This window comes from Gadus morhua, chromosome 14, assembly GCF_902167405.1.
Source record: "Gadus morhua chromosome 14, gadMor3.0, whole genome shotgun sequence".
Taxonomy (NCBI): domain Eukaryota; kingdom Metazoa; phylum Chordata; class Actinopteri; order Gadiformes; family Gadidae; genus Gadus; species Gadus morhua.
In genome coordinates, this window is record NC_044061.1 from 11,521,202 (window position 1) to 11,539,516 (window position 18,315).

Below are 18,315 nucleotides of genomic sequence, written 5' to 3' on the forward strand. Positions count from 1 at the left end.
CATTGGATCAAGGTAATGACGTCCTGCGGTAGATTATCTAGGCCTGCTTTTTTAGTTCCCTTGACGGGGTGACACCGGTTTAGCTATTTTAGCTAGCCGGGAGCGTTAAGAAATTGTTTATTCTTAAAAATAATCGAGTTAAGATAAATCATATCGTGTAAACATATGCGGTGGACGTTATTGTAATAATAATGGCCATTAATGTCTCGTTCATCTGCTGGGAAATGGGTCTTATTGGTGTATTAACGGGAATAAGGATGGCTAGGTTAGCAGCTAGATACTAGCATTGAATGCGATTACGCAAACCAAAAAAATACCCTCGTCTTTTACACATCTATCCAATTTCGCCGAACGCCTCGTTCGTTATCTTCTTTATGTGTTGTATTTGTTTCCTAGTATGTCATTATTTTTAACATTAAGGCAAAGAATGTACTTTGAGCAAACCTGCCTCCAGGGGTCGCTGTACTAAACATGTTCATACGTAGATGAAAATCCAGTTCACCGAACAGGCTTTTTTTCTTCTTCAGGCCTCGTTTCACCAGCCCCATCCCAGCCCAGTAACTCGTTATTTTTTAAGATAAATCCTTGTCAAACCGCCAAAGTGGAGAGTTTCGCTGCAGAAGGGAGTGCTTGTCGTTTCAGGTCTGTGACCTTTGCCCTTATTTTAATAAAAATGTGTTTCCTTTGTTAATGTGGCAACATTTGTATAACGTGTCTGCACTAGCCTAGTTAAATCCCACGGTACAAACGGAGTAGGTCCAAGCTTATGCTTTCCCTCCTTCCTTCCTTGCAGCAAGTTCCCCGGCAAACACTCAGGAGGGGGCCCTCAGCGATGGGTGCCTTCTAGGCAAGACGCCTTAAATGAAAAAGGGAGACATGACAAAACCTTCCGCAAAGTGAGAGGGTATGTTCACGTCCAATAAAATCAAGCAATCCGATGCTTGCCTACATGACAATAGGTCCCACATAACTATCTTAATTTATTTTTGATACGACGGAACCTTATTTCCAATGTGACTGGTGACACGTTCTTTTTTCTTTTATTAGCATACTCAACAAGCTTACCCCTGAGAAGTTTGACAAGCTATGCCTCGACCTTCTGAACGCTGGCATAGAGTCTAAAGTTGTCCTGAAGGGGATCATCTTGTTGGTAAGTATTTGCTTATTTATTTCACCTTATTGAAATTGTAACTGGTCAAAATGAACTTTTGCTTCATGCATGTATTTATTTTTTTAGATTGTTGACAAAGCCCTTGAAGAGCCAAAGTATAGCTTGCTATATGCTCAGCTATGTCTCCGCTTGGCAGAGGAAGCACCCAACTTTGACAGCTCATCCCCAGAGATTCAAACTACACAAAAGCAGAGCACAGTAAGATGTTTGAAAATCACTGTCCAGAATGTATCTTGATCTGTTCTTGCACAGGTCTACATTTATTCATTGCTAGTAAATGGCAATTGATGGTATGGCCGATACTTTATTTTCAAGATTGAGTGTCACCTGTCATAAATTAATTGCACCATTGGAAATCTCAATCTCTGCATTCAATGACACTCTGGCATTTATAAAAGTCTGTACGTTTTGATAACTGTATTCTGGATGTAATTTTTATGTTTGTCTTTTTCAGACATTCAGGCGTATTCTTCTTTCTAACCTTCAAGAGGAGTTTGAGAATCGTGCCAAAAATGTTGAAAGTGAGTTGTTTATCAAATAGGGTTGACATAAAATTCATTGATTAATACAAATTGCATTGAATTAACTGAAATCCTATCTTGACTACATTTTAGTGTACGATAAACAAGATGGCCCTCTCACAACCGAGGAGGAAGAGCAACGCACAATTGCCAAGATCAAAATGCTGGGAAACATCAAATTCATTGGGGAGCTTGGCAAACTTAATCTCATCCATGAATCCATCCTTCATAAGTGTATTAAAACGGTATGTTTAGAAAAGTATCAATTTGGTGTTTATTAACGGCCAATTTGCAGAAATGTACTTTATTATCTAAATTGTGTCATGTTAAGATTGTTTTGCTGGATAGCAAGTTCCAATAGTATACACATGTAGTTTATAAACATACATGTAAAGTGACATCCTCTGAGACTATTTCAGAATTTCCTTTTAATGCGAGCACGTGAAGTTCAACATGATTCATATGTAAATGCATTTTGAGGTGTGTTATGATGCCTTTTTTTTTTTTATTAATCAGCTTCTGGAAAAGAAGAAAACCCAGGTTAATGATATGGGAGAAGACCTGGAATGCCTCTGTCAGATCATGAGAACAGTGGGACCCAGACTGGATCATAAAAAGGCGAAGGTTAGCCCCATCTGCATCAGATTCCTTATTGCCATGACTGCACCTGGCCTACCTAGTGTTGCACAGAATTGAAGCTGTTAATCCATAAAACGTGGATTTAAATGGTGAAATTCTACTTGTTTTTAAAACACCTCTAATTACTGCTGCTATTTCTATTGCAGTCTTTAATGGATCAGTACTTCCGGAGAATGGATTGCTTGATGAACAGCAAGGAGTTGTCTGCCAGGATCCGCTTCTTGCTACAAGACATAGTGGAGTTGCGTGAGAACAATTGGGTTCCTCGCAAGCCTTTCATGGACAACACACCCAAGACCATCAATCAGATTCGTCAGGTAAAGAGATTTTCCATTTGTTTTTTGTTATAGCGAAATAGAATGAGATTATTTTATAAATTCACATTGCTTTCCTTCATTTTTTTAACCACTTTTTAACTAGTCACCATTGTAATTGAAGGGTTCTTCCTCAATGCTCAGTCAAAGGATAGCAAACGTTGAAGATTAATTATTTTGTGTGTATTTATCGATTTTTGTCTTTCCCTTTATGCAGGAAGCAGGTATATTTGGTCACAACCTGACCCAGGAAATGAGGGATAACTTCTTCATGGAGAGCGTCTTCCTGTCATCTGCTCACAAGCTTGACAGGGGAACCCTGGGGGGGTTGGCTGATATGTTTGGGCAAATGCCTGGTATGTGAATCCAAAACACCTCCTCTGTAGGGATGTGCTACTGTTTTTAGCATTGACATGTTTGCCTAAAAATTATGTCCAAATGGTCTTCTCCTATCGTCCCTGGAGTATAACGTGTTCTTTTGCTCAATAGGCAGTGGTATTGGCACAGGCCCAGGGGTGATTGAAGACTGCTATAACCCGAATATGGACCGCCACCGTATTAACCCGCGCTTCAACGGCCACAATGCTCTCAACGCCCCGTCCCAGTCTCAGTTCAACATGGGAGGCAGAACTCTGATCAAACCCAACCAGGTAAATAACTTCTATTCCCCACTAGGCCTGCCGCTCTCATTTTGGATTTTTTTATTTTATACAAACGCGAAGATTTTGAGTAATTTTTGCATTTTGTTCTAGGGACCGACTCTGTACAAAACCCCGAACCAGAATCACTCAATGCTGCAGCAGCAGCAGCAGCTGCTGCAGCAACAGCAGTCTAAGAATGGGGGACCGCAATTTGTCAAGAAGGGCCGCCTTGGAGTAGATGAGGTACAAAACTGAAGTTCTTATCTCTTTTTGGTCCAATTTAACAACCAATTATAAAGTCTTTTTTTTTTTACACAGTCCTAACCGTTAATATTTGCATACTTTAAGACTTAAGTTATTTATAGGCCTATACCTAAAAAGCTTTCACTCTAACCCTGATGTGACATTTGGTTGAATACTTATTTTGAAGTAACACTGGTTGCCTTTATCTTTCTAGATAAGTCTAAGACCTGCACAATTCAGTTTTAATAAAACTCAAATGACGAAGCTGCAGCCACAGACTCCAAATATGATTCCTCCTAGTGCTCAGCCAATACGCACACGAACACCTCCTCTGGCAGAAGTAAGCATATGCATAAGGTTTTCCTTAACCTAAACACATATCCCACTATAGAAGCCCCATGTTAACTTGCCATGCCTTTTTTTTGTTTGTTTGTTTCTCGACAGCTTGGCTTGAAGGCAAACCCTCTACCAATTCAGGAGAAGCCTCCAAAGCCCACCAAGAAAACGCTTTCAAAGGAAGAAATGCTTACAATGACCGTGCGTTTTTCTTTATTCCACTCATTTTTTGTTAGTATGACCGGTGTCATTCTTGGATGCAGACATAACGTTGCCCATTTCCCCTTCAGGAGGCCCTGCTGGTTAAATACCTCAGCAGCAAGGACCTCGAGGAGGCTGTGAACGCTGTGAAGGAGATGAAGGCCCCAAAACACTTTGTACCAGAGATGCTGAGGAAGCTCGTGGTGTATTCACTGGAGCGCCCGGACGAGGAGCAGGAGCAGACTAGCGTGCTGATCCACGGGCTCTGCACCGATGGCCTCGTCACCGGGGAAAACCTCATCCAGGTTGGTTTCACTACCTCCCGAAAGAGTTCTGCTGCCTTCCTTTCTACAACATCAAGTCTAACCTCACGTTTTGGTTCCCTTCTCGCCAGGCTTTTCTAAGCGTCCTCGACCAGTGTCCCAATATTGAGGACCAGATTCCTAAGGTCAAGTCCTACTTGGCTCAGTTTTGCGCACGGGCCATCATCGCCGACCTGGTGAGCATCGCCGACTTGGCCAGTCCCCTGGAGAATGGAAACCACTTCCCCCTCTTCCTGCTCTGCCTGCAGCAGGTCGCCAAGAGGAACGATCCTGACTGGCTGACTGATCTGTTCCTGCAGAGCAAGGTCAACATGAGCAAGATGCTACCTGGTATGTAGTAAGATGGCTGACTTGTGTGTCTTTGAGTATTGATTTCTGAAGAGTGCTTTCTTTGCTTACCTCGGATAACTTGTATGACGATGTTAATAGCAATTGACAAATTACCATGAGCCGTTCAATTTAGCACTTTTCCTGTAAGTAGAGAAATTCCCATTCAGCACTTGACCTGTGTTTTAATAATGGTACGGAAAGTCATGCCTTTGGCTAATGATTTTGTGTTCAATCCTGCAGAGTGTGACCAAAACAAGGAGAGAATGCTGGAGGTCCTGGATGGCAGAGGCCTGGGCTTCTTGTTCCCCTTGATGAAGCTGGAGAAGGAGCTGCTGAATCAGCTCAAGAAAGACCCCTCTCCCCAGTCCATATACAAGTGGATCCGGGACAACATTTCCCTCAAGCTCCACACTGACCCGGGCTTCGTCAACATCCTGATCACCAGGTACAATCACTGAAAAACCAAAACCTATTCTCCTGATGTGAACCCTGTTTGAATCTCAGGTATTGATCGTGCCCTCTCCTATCAGTTTCTTGCAGTTCATAGACTGCAAGATCTTTGCTGATGACGAGGAAGAACAGCTTGCAGCCCCCACTAAGGAACAGATGGACCAGGAGAAACAGATGCTGCAGGATTTCAAACCGGTGGCGCAGAAATTTCTGCATGATCAAGTTGACCTGCAAGTCTGTGCCCTTTACGCCCTGCAGGTCCACTGCAATTCCAAGGCTTTCCCCAAAGGTATGTGCACATTATCTTGGACCCGCGTGTACAGCAGTGTGCATGTTACAAGGCAGTCAAACGGGTGTCACTGCCTACTTTTCTAACTGAATTTCCTCTGAACACTTTCGGCAGGCATGTTGCTGCGCTACTTTGTCAACCTGTACGATATGGAGATCATCGAAGAGGAATCTTTCTTGGCTTGGCGAGAAGACATTGTCCAAGAATTCCCAGGAAAAGGAAAAGCCTTGTTTCAGGTAATTTAGCACTGATGTGTTCATAAGCCACCATGCATGGCTCCTCGGCGGAAGGACAATATGCATGCATTTGTGTTGACCTTATTGTGAATCCTTCCTCTGCAGGTGAACCAGTGGCTGACCTGGCTGGAGACGGCTGAGGAAGAGGAGTCTGATGGGGAAGAGGACTGAAACTGAACCAAAGCCTTATGGTTATGATTATGATACAAAGTTGCAGTTTTCTCCCCCCTCTTGTGTCTCTGTGCCCCATTTCAACCATCCCTCTTGACTTACCATTTTGTTACTCGCTGTTTAATTTGTTTTAGCAAATATCCTGCCAATAATTCCCAAATCACTTAGATTCCTCTTGGCTGTCATCTTCTGGCCGACTGATGGGTTCCAATGTCTTGGCGCCAACAAAATGTTCTAGGTTTTGCGCTGTGAATCCTAGAGGCAGTTTGTCTTCTTCAGTCGTTTATACAGGTTATTTGTGCTCATGCTGAGTTCTGAATGGTGGTCTTTAATAACAATTTTATTTTTAAGGCATCTCCATAAGATACATTTGCTTAAACTTTATTTATTTCATCTCATTAACAAAATATTTTGGTCATTTTAAGAATTCTTTTTAAATGCATTTGGCCGATGAGAGGGAATCATGTGGCCGTGTTGTACAATCATACTTTAACTTGTTTTTTTACATCTTAACAGACAACACCATCTGCGCCTCAGGTTGTAACATAAGACCAGCATTTGCCAAAGAAATACTGTTTTTAAATTGTTAAGAGGACTAAATGGTTTTTTTTTTTTTTCAGCATCTTGTTTGACAAGTTAAAACTGTTTTCATATTTGCCTGATCCAGACATTGTTTTGTTACCTAGCAATTTTGATGAAATTTATGTCTGATTTTTAAAACTTTTTCTAATTCTATTTAAAAAAGGTTACTGTACTGTAAGAGCTATGACTTTACTGTGCAATAGTTGTTCTTCAATAAAGTTAAAACTCAACAAAATACATTTTTGTCCTTCTTCAAATTCAAGGAAGCCTGTACTATTGCAGTGATTATCTTATTTTACTGAAACTACCATTGGCCCGAACTATTGTGTAAATCCTGTGTCACATCCAGGGCCGTAGCTGAGGTTTGAAAAATGGTGGGGCCCGGGAGATGTGGTACAGGCTTCAATTGTTTGGGACGGGTTGTGCACTCATTACAGTCAAACACGGTGAACAAAGTAACACGTCGCAAGTAAATAAAGCATTTTCTCATCTGAGAAGTTCAAATGCTGAGTTTTGTGCAGTATTGTAGTTTATCTCGAAGGATTAGAGGTCTGGACCTCGGTGACCTCATAACTGGCTATGGGCATGGTCACGTCAACAGGTCTCAGGTTAGCATGAACATTCCATTACAACAGTGGCAAATTATTTTCAACTCCCGCAAACCAATATAAAGGTGAAACTATCGTGTAAAAAAAGTATTGGTAATTCAAATTGTGAAACTAGTCTTTAGACTCTGCAAATGTTCAGTATAGGCTGTAAGTGTCACACTAATCAGCTCAGGTTTCCTCAGCCTGCCTGCAAATGGCTTCAGTCATGTTTGGTAAAATCATGCGGAAGACTGCTGACCTGACAGCTGTGCTTTAAACCATCATTGAATTTTGGAAATTTTGCATTACTTTTGGAAACCAAGAGTCTGGAAGAAGAATGGAGAGGCACACAATCCAAGATGCTTGAAGTCCATTCTAAAGTTTCTAGTGTGGATTTGGGGAGCCATGTCTTCTGCTGGGTCTACCAGGATATTTTAGAGTACTTCATACTTCCTTAAGCAGACACGCCTTATGGAGATGCTGACTTAATTTTCCTGCAGGACTTGGCACCTGCCCACACTGCCAAAAGTACCAAATCCTGGGTCAATGACCGTGGGATTACTGTGCTTGATCGGCCAGCAAACTCACCTGACCTGAACCCCATAGAGAATCTATGGGGCTTTGCCATAGAAAGATCAGTCATTAGACCAAACAATGCAGAAGACCTGAAGGCCACTATTGAAGCAACCTGGTCTTCCATAACACCTCAGCAGTTCCACAGGCTGAGCATCCACGTCGCAATGGGCCCAAACCAGGTACTGAGTGAGTACATATGCATGATTATCAGAGGGCTCGACATTTCTGTGTATAAAATCCTTTAATTTAATATTTTGTTGGAGCTTTTGAATTTGGGGATTCCATAAACTGTAGGCCATAATCATCAAAATGATAAAGGCATGAAATATCTCACTTTCCATGTAATGAGTATATAGTATTGGCTTCACATTTTTATTTGAACTACGGAAACTATCTCTTGCATGATATTCAACATTTGAGTTTCACCGGTAAGATGTTTTGTTTGCAATGGATTGCCGTTGAGGATGGCAGTGTATCAGTACAAAAACAATGGACGCATTGGACAACTCTTAGTCATTTTATTTACATGTGTGTAACTCATTTTTCGGTCAGTGTTTGTACCGGTCTTTTGTGGAAAAACCGACTCAAATCTTTTTAAGAAGTTGAATTAAGATGTGATCAAACATAAAAAAGGACATCTGGTTTACCCCTCTGGACCTCTCACAATTTGTGGCACATCCAACTATTCATGACTAGTATACACTTAGGCTACAAAACGTTTCTAAATCTACATCTATTGTGAGTGACAAAACAAAAGTCCCTGCAATTGAAACAGACCCATGTAAAAAAAAATAAAACCGCAGCTCCAGACAGGTGGACTTCTCAAATTCCTAGAAAAGTCTCTGAAGTCGGTCTCCCTCAATCGCTGTCGTCGTCCGAGCCTCGGGCGGACCGCGCCGGCTCCGAGCCGTTGTCGGAACGCCGCGGCGAGCCCTCGTTGTCCGACCCGGCGTCGGACCCCCGGGCCGACGCTGCCACGGCCGGCGAGCCGGGCCGGGACCCGTCGTCGTCGTCGTCGGAGCCCGACCGGCGCCCCCTCTTGCTCCCGGTGTCCGACTGCTCGTCCGAGTCCGACTGCCGCTGCGCCCTCCTCTTCTTGACGGGCTGGTCGCTGCCCGAGTCGTCGGAGGCGGCGGCGGAGCGCCGGGGGCTGCCCGCCTCGCTGCCCGAGCGGTTCGGCCCCCCGGCCTCCGAGTCGCTGTCCGAGGCGATGCGCTTCCTTGGGGGGGCGCTCTCGTCGTCCGAGCCAGAGATGCTGCCTTTTTGGGTGCTACGTGGTGACAGATGAGGGCATGAGGTTAACATTAAGCAAATCTACCCCAAAATCACAATAACTTCTTATTTGAGTCTATGATGACTTTACCTCATTGAAACAGATTTATTCTACTTTCAATGGGTAAGGGTTCCCTTCCCTGTTCAAGTGTTTCCACCTACTCCAACTAAACGAACCCTCCAAATGCGTTTCCAACGCATTTGGAGGGTTCGTTTAGTTGGAGTAGTTCAGGACAAGCCTGGAAACCAAACCGATCTGAAAGCTTATTTGCTACGGCAAATGCGTCTGGGCCCCCCTTCTGTTCAAACTGATTACCAGCAGACTGGCCAAAGGGAAAATCCCAACCGTTGATCAAATATGGGGCGGGTTTTAATATGATGACGGTACAGAGGAGCGCCCTTTGCCGTTGAGGCATTTTTATGAACCACCATAGGGCTGCCGTTTGTGAGTCACACTGTTCCATACACACTGTTCGTTGTAGGTCCATCTAACTGCGTCCAGAGGCATTCGGGTCTGCGTCTGTCGATAACGTTCATTGGAAATCAAAAGTGACTGGTACGCATTGTGAATTGGTCATGCGTTGACGTGACCTTACCACTCGGTAGAATCTTGAATCCACGTTTCACATTCTGTTATATCAGCCATTTTTATATGTGGTCGTATCCCGAGCTTTGCAGAACCTAAATACGTGTGTTTTGAATGAAACCATATGGAATATGCTCCCATTGACCGGCGCAGCCAGGAAACATCGAGACAACATGTAAAAAAGGAGATGACTCCAGGAGCCTTGCGTCGTGGCTAGACCGCTGTCTTAGGGGGCCAGGGGGATTGAAGGGGCGATGCTTACACTACGTTTAAGTGACTGTATAAAATAGGTGTTACTAATCTCTTTGAATGATGTTTAATGGCGTGTATCTGTCTTGGGATCTTTTTGGATATTTGGAAATGTTACATCTTGTAGGCCAATTTATAAAGCGGAATATAGATGTATGTAATGGGCCCATCTGTAATGTGCCCCCAACTCCAAACAACAGCATAAACCCTACTTACCGATCTTCTGCTATTTTCAGGCCGTCTTCATCCGAAGAGGAGTCTGAAGACGAGATGATGGCCTTGGACTTGATCTTTCCCTTGAGGGAGGGCGGAAGGCGGTCTTGCTGGGACTGGATGGGACGGAATAACAAACCCAAACACACACATATTTACACAATGCGGTGTCTGATTGTACCCTGGATGATATTTCTTATATTCCTTGGACCGGGTGGGGGAGGCATTTGAGTGCGAAACAAAAACTAACCTGGATCCGCTTTCGCTCCTTGGGCTTGCGTTGCTTCTTGGTTCGTGAGCCTCCCTCCCCTTCGTCGCTGCCATCATCAGGCCTAATAACAGAGATCAGCCGCTTTAGACAACCACCACCTCGACGACACTACAAAAGGGGGGATTCTTTACTCTGTGTGCCGGCCGGGCTTTCACCTCTTCCTTCTCTTGCGTGACTTTTTGTCTCCGTTCTCATCGTCATCTGGCTCGCTACCGCTGCCGCCCTTCTTCTTCCTCCTCTTCTTTGAGGGCAGGTCCTCATCCGAGTCATCGTTGACAAACTCATCCATGTCAGCCCCCTTCTTGCGCTGCCACAGAGAAGAGAGCATAAGAGGTCACACACGGTTGTCTTTGAGGAGGATCAGTGTTTAAACGATGGGGGAGCTGGACTCCCTCATTAACCCCCCTGACAGAAGTTTTGGGGTCCACATTCATCAAAATGTTACTTTTTTTCAAATATATATACAAGGTCTATTTCTAAAAGTCGTCTGCGGGTAAAGGGCTCTGTGGGAAGGAATGTTCACAGTAGTTTTCTGCTACTCTGCTTCAGCCGTTTGATGTGCAAAACTATCGACCTGATCCAGTGAAAACAAAGGTTTCAGTTGCTCAGCAGAGATTCCTGTTGGTAATCTGATCCTGATAAGCTGATTGCATTTTGAAATCCATAAAATGGTTAGCTGAACTCGACCCTGCACAAAGATGAATCAAGGTTTGTATGTTTCCTGGTTTGAGCCGAGATTCTCTTTCATCTGATTGGGCTTATTAGTTAACCTGCACCTCAATCCGAGCAAGAACAAAGATCCTGCAAATAATGGGTAGTTTCTACATTGTTGAGACAGAAAGGGAAGAATTAAATATAAGGCCGATTTTGCACAGCAACACTGCATTTACCATGGTAAAAACACACATACAGATCAGAAGGAAGGGTTTACAAGAGTTCTCAAAAGCAGCTCAATGATGCTTTTGAGATGCCAACAATAAATCTCACATTATTAGTTATAACTGCTGCTAATAAATGCCTCTGGATCACACTGATGGTCTTTTGTGTGCCACTTGGGCAGAGCACCTATAGAGAAATAGAACCTGTTTGATTTTGCATGCGGATTGTCTTAGTTTTCAGGCATGAATTGTCACCTTTTTGGATCCTTACCAGTTTTCAACCCGGAATATAGAATAGGCTTCAATGTAATAACTACATTAGAATAGCAAAGGCCTACACAACCACTACTGTCTTAGACTTTTATATAACCCTTATTCACAGTTAAAGTCTCAAAGGGCATAACAGGCCATATATTGATGACACCCTCTTAGCCCTAGCCTCCCAGATGAATGAAAAAACTCTTAATTAGCAAAGAAGAAAATTTGAGAAGGAACGCAGCGTGGGGGATTCCTCGTTCCAGGGTTGCTTAGCAGTGCAATGGGTGCCATAATTGACACATATATTTCCGGAAACATAAGCCTTGGTTGTCATCGTACTGCAAATGTATAAAATTGGTCTGGGATTTTTGATCCTTGATCCGTTTAGATCATGCTTTTATGCTTTGACGTTTAAATTCTGTTCTAGGCCAACGATGTTTGGCTGAGGCAAACTGGCAGAGAGGCGTTCGATGAGCCAGGCCGTCGTCGGGACACGGAGGAGGGTACTCACACGGCTGCCTCCCTTCTTCTTGTCCTTGCTGGTCTCCTTCGGACCATCCACGAAGGAGAGCAGGTTCTTGGTCTTCTCCACGTACATGGCCCTCCTCTCCAGGAGTTTCCTCTGGTCCTCGGCCACCCTGGTGCTCTTGTCCTCCTGGACAAACCCACGGAACGCAGAACACACGTCATGGAGGCTCAACGCAGAGGAGGCGGAAACAGGCCCGTTTACGTACTCGGGGACGACTCCTTATTCCTCAACTCTAACAGAACATTAGAGTTCCATTTCATTATAACGCAGCTCAACTTCGCAACAAGGAGTTTGCAATGGAGGCGTGCTTGAGTAAGACATCAAACACTCATCACAACACGAGCGTTGTTGATGAGTAAGTGTTTGTGTTTGGCATACGTTTGACTCCATTCGCCAAAGTGTCTACGAACCTGTTCCTTCCGTATCTGCTGCCGCAGTATGTCCCTCTCCTGCTCCTGTTTGGCCCTCATCTCCTTGTCCTCCTCGTCCTGCTTCCTGGCTCGGGACACATGGTACTGGGCCTGGCTCAGCAGATCAGAGCACTGCCTGCAAAACAGACACGCAGAAACCACCATTTTACTGCAAGGCCCAGCACAGTCTTTTTGCGCTGAATACAGAGCAACTACTGAAGGTCATGTCAACTGCATAATCTGAAGTATTCAAGTTCTACTGACCTGGCCTCGGACGCAGCGAGCGCAAGGTCGAACCTCATCTTGTCTCCAGCCTTGCTCAGGTAGCTGAAATATCTGGGATTGAACCGGAAGAAATGAAAAAAAAAGGGGGGTCAGAGACAGGAGGCGGACCTCCAGAAGGATGGACACATCCATCCGGTGGCTGGAGGCTGGCGCTGTGCTACCTGTGGGCCAGCTCCAGCTCTTTGACGGCGCTCAGCACGGCCTTCAGGTTGCTCTTCTCGTCCTTGAGCACCAGGGTGGCGAGCCGCTGCAGCACCAGCGCCACGTTGAACATCAGGACGGTGTCGCTCGGCGCCACGTGGCGGGCCTGGTCAGGGGTGGGAGGGAGACCGTTACAACTCCGGCCCTATCCAACCACGCTCACCCAATAGCAGCCCGCCGCCCCACAGCGTCCATCCCAACCCTTCACCTTCAGCAGCATTTGTTTACAATCCTGCAGCTTTCCGCATTTGAAGAGCGCCCTGGCCAGGTACAGCAGCACCTCGGTGTTCTGGTGCTTGTAGAACTTCTTCAGGCAGTTCTCGTACTGTGTGGACGGGTCGGAGCAGCGCAGGGGTTAGACGGGGAAACCCACGCGTACATAACGATAAAAAAAGGCGTCGCCGGGAGCCGCTTTTACCATCTGCACGGCGCTGATGTACTGCTTCTGTTCCACATAGATGTGAGCCAGGTTGAGCCAGACGTCGCTGATGTCGGCGGTGGCCTCCCTCACCTGGGCGAACACGTCTCGCGCCTCCCTGAAGTAGCCCTTGTGGGCCAGGACGGCACCTGCACACAACGGGAGGATCCGTCAGCGACACGCGGCGCGGGACACGTCGGCGAGTATCCCTCTTTGTCCATTCAACGTGTTGTCGGGCGGTATGGTTAGCGGTGTTAATGGGAGCAATTATTCAGAGTCAGTGCTAGAGAGCACATCAAAGTTGCTATGGCGATAGCGGGATATCATTTACAGACCTATGCCATTGGCAGCGTAGAGGTTCTTGGCATCATTGCGCAGGACCTGTTTGTAAATGGCCAGAGCGCGATCCTGATGTCTCTTTTCCTGTCATGACAAAGACACACAATATTAAATATCGAAAAAAAACATGAATAATATAACTCAATTCTTTTGGTATTTTGGTGACCCTCTCCGTACCTTCTCCCGGTCCCTGGTGGGCTGGTGCAGGGTCTGCAGCCACACGTTGCCCAGAGCCAGCATGGAGTAGGTGTCATTCTGTGTGGACGGCTGCTTCAGGATTCGCTCAAACTTCTTCTGACCCGGTCCCCACTCCTGCTTGGCCAGGTGAAGGTTCCCTATGAGGGACCAGGCGTCGGGGTGGTCCTGGGGTCCACAACACAAGCCAGGTCAAGAACAGTCAGATGGAGACCAGAAAAGCAGCGTTGTGGTGTAATGCATAGCGTAAAACATATTTTTTCTGTCATTTGTTTTATGGCAATTGCACATTGCACATTTCCTCCCCTGCATATTTTTTCGTGTTCAAATGCAACAGCCTACTTACTTACAGCCTAACAGTACCTTAGGTAGCCACATTTCGAGAAATTGGATCCAGAAATCCAGAACTGGATCCAATGTTTTTTGAACAATCAAGACACGGTGTTCATGAAAATATATATATACCCCAGGAAAACAATCTTTCTGCAAGCTTCTCGTCTGTCTTAAGACTACATTGCAATCAATGAGACAAGTACTTCCAAACTACCATGCAGCATCAGTACCTGGTTGATCTGCAGGGCTTCCTTAAACCAATCAGAAGCTTCATAGAAGTTTCCTTTGTCACGAGCCATTGCTCCAAGTCGCAAGTAGCCTAAGGTTGAGGACAAGAGGCCATAATCACAAACAATGTGCCAACAGGTGAAGGTTATGTATAGCATGTATATAGCTAAACAAAACATAGTTATTAGTATAGCATCTAACATATTGCAACGATTACCGGTCTAACAAAATGAATTCATTGACCATAATCTTACAGTCCACGTAGTTGGGATGCTCTCTTAGGATGTTTTTGTAGAGTTTTTCGGCTTCGTGGAATTCACACAGGGCCTCGTACAAGCGGGCCAGATTGTAGGAAGTGGTGACAGAGATGGCGTTGTAGTAATGCACATCGTGCTCGCCCTCGGCCTTGGCCCTCTCCAGCGACGCAAGGAAGTATTTCTACAGACAGGAGACATCATACATACAGCTGTCCTTTAGATAAACACCCTGACCCATTAGCCACATTCTCCATCCTGACCAGGTTAGGACTGGCCAATGTATATTGTAACACACACACACACATAGCCTTTATAAAATCAGCATGATTTTACTTGGGTTTTCTTGAATGCGATTGACATATACAATACACGCTAGACAATTTAAATCATGGAATGCAAATAGGTCGTTTAAAAGGCAAACATTAGACACAGAAAATACATGTTACCCAGCCCTGCAGCGGGGTTAACTCTGTTCCCTTGAGGGCTAGTAGCTACCTTGGCCTCTCCCAGGTTCCCCAGTCTGAAGTGCAGAGCGCCCAGGTTGTTGAGGATCTCGGGCGGGACGTCGGCCTGCACCTTCTCCTGCAGGATGCGGGTGGCTGTGCCGTAGGCCGACAGGGCCCCCTGGATGTCCGTCTGCTCCAGGATCTGAGCCAGCTCGATCCACGCCTCCACGTCGTCCGGGTACTGCTCCGTCACCTTCTTCAGGTGACCCTTTGGTGGAGCGAACAGAGATTCATCATCTCAGGTCACAGTTTTTTTTTCAAGGGAATGTTATTGCGTAAAGCATCAAATAATTGAGGAAACCCAATAACTAAATAACATACGAAATGTAAATCCAGACGGTATAAAATACACATACTTTGGCAATGTCCCGCTTCTCTTGATCGTCGGACGTGGCATAGAGGGACCCCAGGATCTTCATGGTCTCATAGTTGTTGGGATAGGCCTTTAACACCTTTTCAAAGCATTGCGCTGCATTCTCCTTGTCCCTTCGATACACATACATTTGGCCCAGGCCAAAGAACGGCAACACAAAGGTGGAAGAGGCAAACTGAGTGGCCTGGTAATAGTACTGAAAGGCCTGGTCGTAGTCCTCCTAAAAAAAGAAAAAAAGGGAAAATACAATTTCTCAGCCACAAAATTATATAATTTCTACAGAACAAGAAAGGCATGCTGGCTACTAATGGTTTTGGCTCATACCTGAACGTGGAAAGAGCGAGCCAGCTGGTAGCAGCTCTCAGCCTGCATAGCCTCTACCTCAGTGTTGTGGAAGGCGTGGAGGGCAAGATGCTGCACTTTACTGTAGTCCTGGGGAGGGAAGATTAGCAATTGGACAGCTTGAACAATGCATGAATGTCACGTCACACTTGGATCTGGGGCCAGGACCAATGGTATGGGCATTCAAAAGTAGCGTTAGACTGAAGGCTACCTTTTTGAAGAAGAAGTGGTTGGCCAGGTGGTTCAGCACCATGGGGTTGCTGGGGTCAATGGTGTAGGCCCGCGAGAGGAGCTGCACACCATTTTTGATGGAGTCTGGCTCCTTGCTGTTGAGCTCCAGAACAGCCAAGCCCACGAGGGCTCCGACGCACTTAGAGTTGAGCTCCAGGGCTCGACCAAAGGCCAAACGGGCCTTCTCCAGTTTGTTTAGCTTGACAAAACAGTGGCCCATTCCAAGCCTGACCTCAGCTAGTTTTAAGATAAGAGAAAACAATAGGAGTACAGGAGACAAGAAGATAATTAGTGGTGAAAAATAACACAGTGAACCCTCCTCAAAGAGGGGTTAATGTGGTTAACCTTTAGGGACAATCTGAGTGTAGTGCTTACCTGGGCAGCCAGGGTTGGTCCGCAGAGCCTTCTTGTAGTATGCCAGCGCTCCCCTGTAATCCTTCTTGTTAAAGGAGATGCAGGCCTTACCTGTTCAATGGAAAAGCACAAATATTATTTTAATAATAATAAAAGAACATCACTCACAAAGTTAAAACTGTGAAAAAAATTCCCTGAAAAGTGAATCAGTTAGAGTACCTACCAAGTAAGGCTGGAATATTATTGGTGGACTGGTTGAGCACAAAGTGGAACTGAGCATCGGCTTGGTCCATTTTATCTCCCTCCAGAAGGCAGAAGCAGGCTCTTCCAAGCAAATGGTTCTGGTCATACATGATGATCTTATCGGCCATCGTGTACAGCAGCGTGGCCTGCGTGATGAGCTCCTTCTTGGCATCTTTGTTTTTCTCTTTACGTGCTTGTTGGACATAGTAGGCAGCTAGTGTGTCCAGACAAGTCATCTGGTCCTTCTCATGGTCTCTGTAGTCTAGGTTTCCATCAATGCGGGCTGCCTCTAGCAGCTTGACAAAGTCCTCGGTTTTGCCTTGTTTGTAGTACTCCAACTAAAGATATATACACAAAAATCTATATTAGAAATGGTTTTTAACACAAAAATAAGTCCCCCCAAATAAATACACGTACAAAAAGGTTAAGATATGAATAAACATTACAATCTTTTTTCTTAACGATCATCTTAACTGTGAGAATGTTTTATGAGCCAAAAAAATGGCAAAAACGGCATTTACTCACCGCTAAAGCGATCCATATGTGCAGCTGGGTGTGTTCCTGCTTTAGGATGCTAATGACCTCATCTCCCTCCGGCAACTGATCAAAGTCAAGCTCTATTACCTGCAGGGATTAAACATTGGTCAGCAAGAAAACACGTATTATTTTGTAATGCTGTCCAATTAATCAATAACCCTAGGCACGTGATCATCTTGTATCCTCAGGAAAACTTTGACAGAATTAGCAATTAATGAAAAGTCATGGTTAAATTATTCAGTGCACAATTCCCTTTTTCCTGGACCTTATAAATCAATTTGTGAATCTCAAAAAGTTAAAGCATTTGATCTTAGGTGTGTTTAAGCGTAGATCAATCAGGGATCCAATGACTAAATACAATTTATGTCGAAAGGACGCGAAATCATCCAATAATTCATCACTACACACACCTAACTTAGCCACCATCTAAAAGGACACGACTTTAAAACGGAGCCAATACGGTAGTACAAGAGTCAATTAGCAATGTCAGCTAACATAAAGCTGTACAAGTTTTCACTTTGTATAGCAGAGCATGTTTATCGTTGGTTCATTTTACCTCGTCCGTATCCCGCAAAGGGATTTCAATAGAACCCCGAGACATCTCGAGAGACGAAAAATCCGCTCGGTTTTGCTTTGAAAAAATATTATTACACCAATATCTGAATAACACACCGTGCGGCTATTATTAGGGACGGCAGCTACTTCCGCTCAAAAGCTACGATAGTGTGGGCTACAACTTAGGTCCGGGTAGCTCGTAGGACAGACGGTATGTACCGCTTCATCCACATAGAATTTGAATTGTCTATGTGGTTATAATTATTTGTTTACTATCAAAAGTCACATAATGTTTTAAAATGGCAATTTATTTATAAGGTGTCAACCTATAACAGATACTTAAAACAGAATTTAATTTAGAATGTAAATTAAACGCATGCTATACAGTAGGTTTACTGATAATAGTAATAGCACATTCATATCATGGACGATTATAACTATGAATGTAATAAAGGAGGTATAAAGTTGTATATTGCTTTCTCAGTTCTAGAGTCAATAAATATTTTGGATTTAGTTGACGTTTGTTTATTTTCATGGTGGATATACTCGGTATCCACGTGTCATCTTAATGAACCTGTTCGGCGCGGTACTGTATACCTCTGTTTTTGGTCAGTGTTTTTTGTTAGACCTATGAGAGCGAAT

General features: G+C 44.6%; 2 protein-coding genes across 4 annotated transcripts in view; one reads left to right on the forward strand and one right to left on the reverse strand.

Moving 5' to 3' along the window:
- The window catches only part of eif4g2a (eukaryotic translation initiation factor 4, gamma 2a), a 6,877-nt gene extending 193 nt beyond the window's left edge, over positions 1-6,684 (forward strand). The window contains exons 1-20 of one of the 3 annotated variants that reach the window (XM_030376161.1): positions 1-12; positions 528-642; positions 794-904; positions 1,048-1,150; positions 1,238-1,369; positions 1,626-1,692; positions 1,786-1,937; positions 2,209-2,316; positions 2,478-2,648; positions 2,863-3,001; positions 3,135-3,295; positions 3,398-3,529; positions 3,744-3,869; positions 3,974-4,066; positions 4,156-4,371; positions 4,461-4,719; positions 4,960-5,164; positions 5,250-5,458; positions 5,573-5,694; positions 5,800-6,684. The exon at positions 1-12 is cut by the window's left edge and continues 193 nt beyond it. In XM_030376161.1, coding sequence (XP_030232021.1) covers position 1,692; positions 1,786-1,937; positions 2,209-2,316; positions 2,478-2,648; positions 2,863-3,001; positions 3,135-3,295; positions 3,398-3,529; positions 3,744-3,869; positions 3,974-4,066; positions 4,156-4,371; positions 4,461-4,719; positions 4,960-5,164; positions 5,250-5,458; positions 5,573-5,694; positions 5,800-5,865 — 2,160 coding nt within the window. In that variant the 5' untranslated portion in view covers positions 1-12; positions 528-642; positions 794-904; ... (1 more) ...; positions 1,238-1,369; positions 1,626-1,691 and the 3' untranslated portion in view covers positions 5,866-6,684. The remainder of the gene's footprint in view (positions 13-527; positions 643-793; positions 905-1,047; positions 1,151-1,237; positions 1,370-1,625; positions 1,693-1,785; positions 1,938-2,208; positions 2,317-2,477; positions 2,649-2,862; positions 3,002-3,134; positions 3,296-3,397; positions 3,530-3,743; positions 3,870-3,973; positions 4,067-4,155; positions 4,372-4,460; positions 4,720-4,959; positions 5,165-5,249; positions 5,459-5,572; positions 5,695-5,799) is intronic. The other 2 variants (XM_030376159.1, XM_030376160.1) reach the window with 2 other exon arrangements.
- A 1,429-nt stretch (positions 6,685-8,113) lies between these two features.
- On the reverse strand, positions 8,114-17,851 carry ctr9 (CTR9 homolog, Paf1/RNA polymerase II complex component). Its single transcript, XM_030376150.1, has 22 exons — positions 17,675-17,851; positions 17,107-17,205; positions 16,562-16,919; positions 16,360-16,449; positions 15,965-16,221; positions 15,736-15,843; positions 15,395-15,631; positions 15,028-15,246; positions 14,530-14,713; positions 14,278-14,366; positions 13,697-13,882; positions 13,516-13,603; positions 13,181-13,329; positions 12,971-13,087; positions 12,723-12,868; positions 12,541-12,612; positions 12,277-12,412; positions 11,849-11,992; positions 10,357-10,508; positions 10,181-10,262; positions 9,934-10,046; positions 8,114-8,880 (listed from the first exon to the last, which is right to left on the reverse strand). Exons 1-22 carry the CDS (start codon positions 17,717-17,719, stop codon positions 8,469-8,471), a joined length of 3,483 nt encoding a protein of 1,160 aa, XP_030232010.1. The 5' UTR covers positions 17,720-17,851; the 3' UTR covers positions 8,114-8,468.
- Positions 17,852-18,315: the final 464 nt, after the last annotated feature.

Excerpts from the sequence above, each read along its gene's own strand:
- ctr9 (XM_030376150.1), bottom strand. The coding sequence starts at position 17,719 with ATGTCTCGGGGTTCTATTGAAATCCCTTTGCGGGATACGGACGAG. Across the intron at positions 16,920-17,106 it reads ACATATGGATCGCTTTAGCG|TTGGAGTACTACAAACAAGG; the intron begins GTGAGTAAATGC and ends ATATATCTTTAG. Across the intron at positions 10,263-10,356 it reads TCACGCAAGAGAAGGAAGAG|GCCTGATGATGGCAGCGACG; the intron begins GTGAAAGCCCGG and ends CTCTGTTATTAG.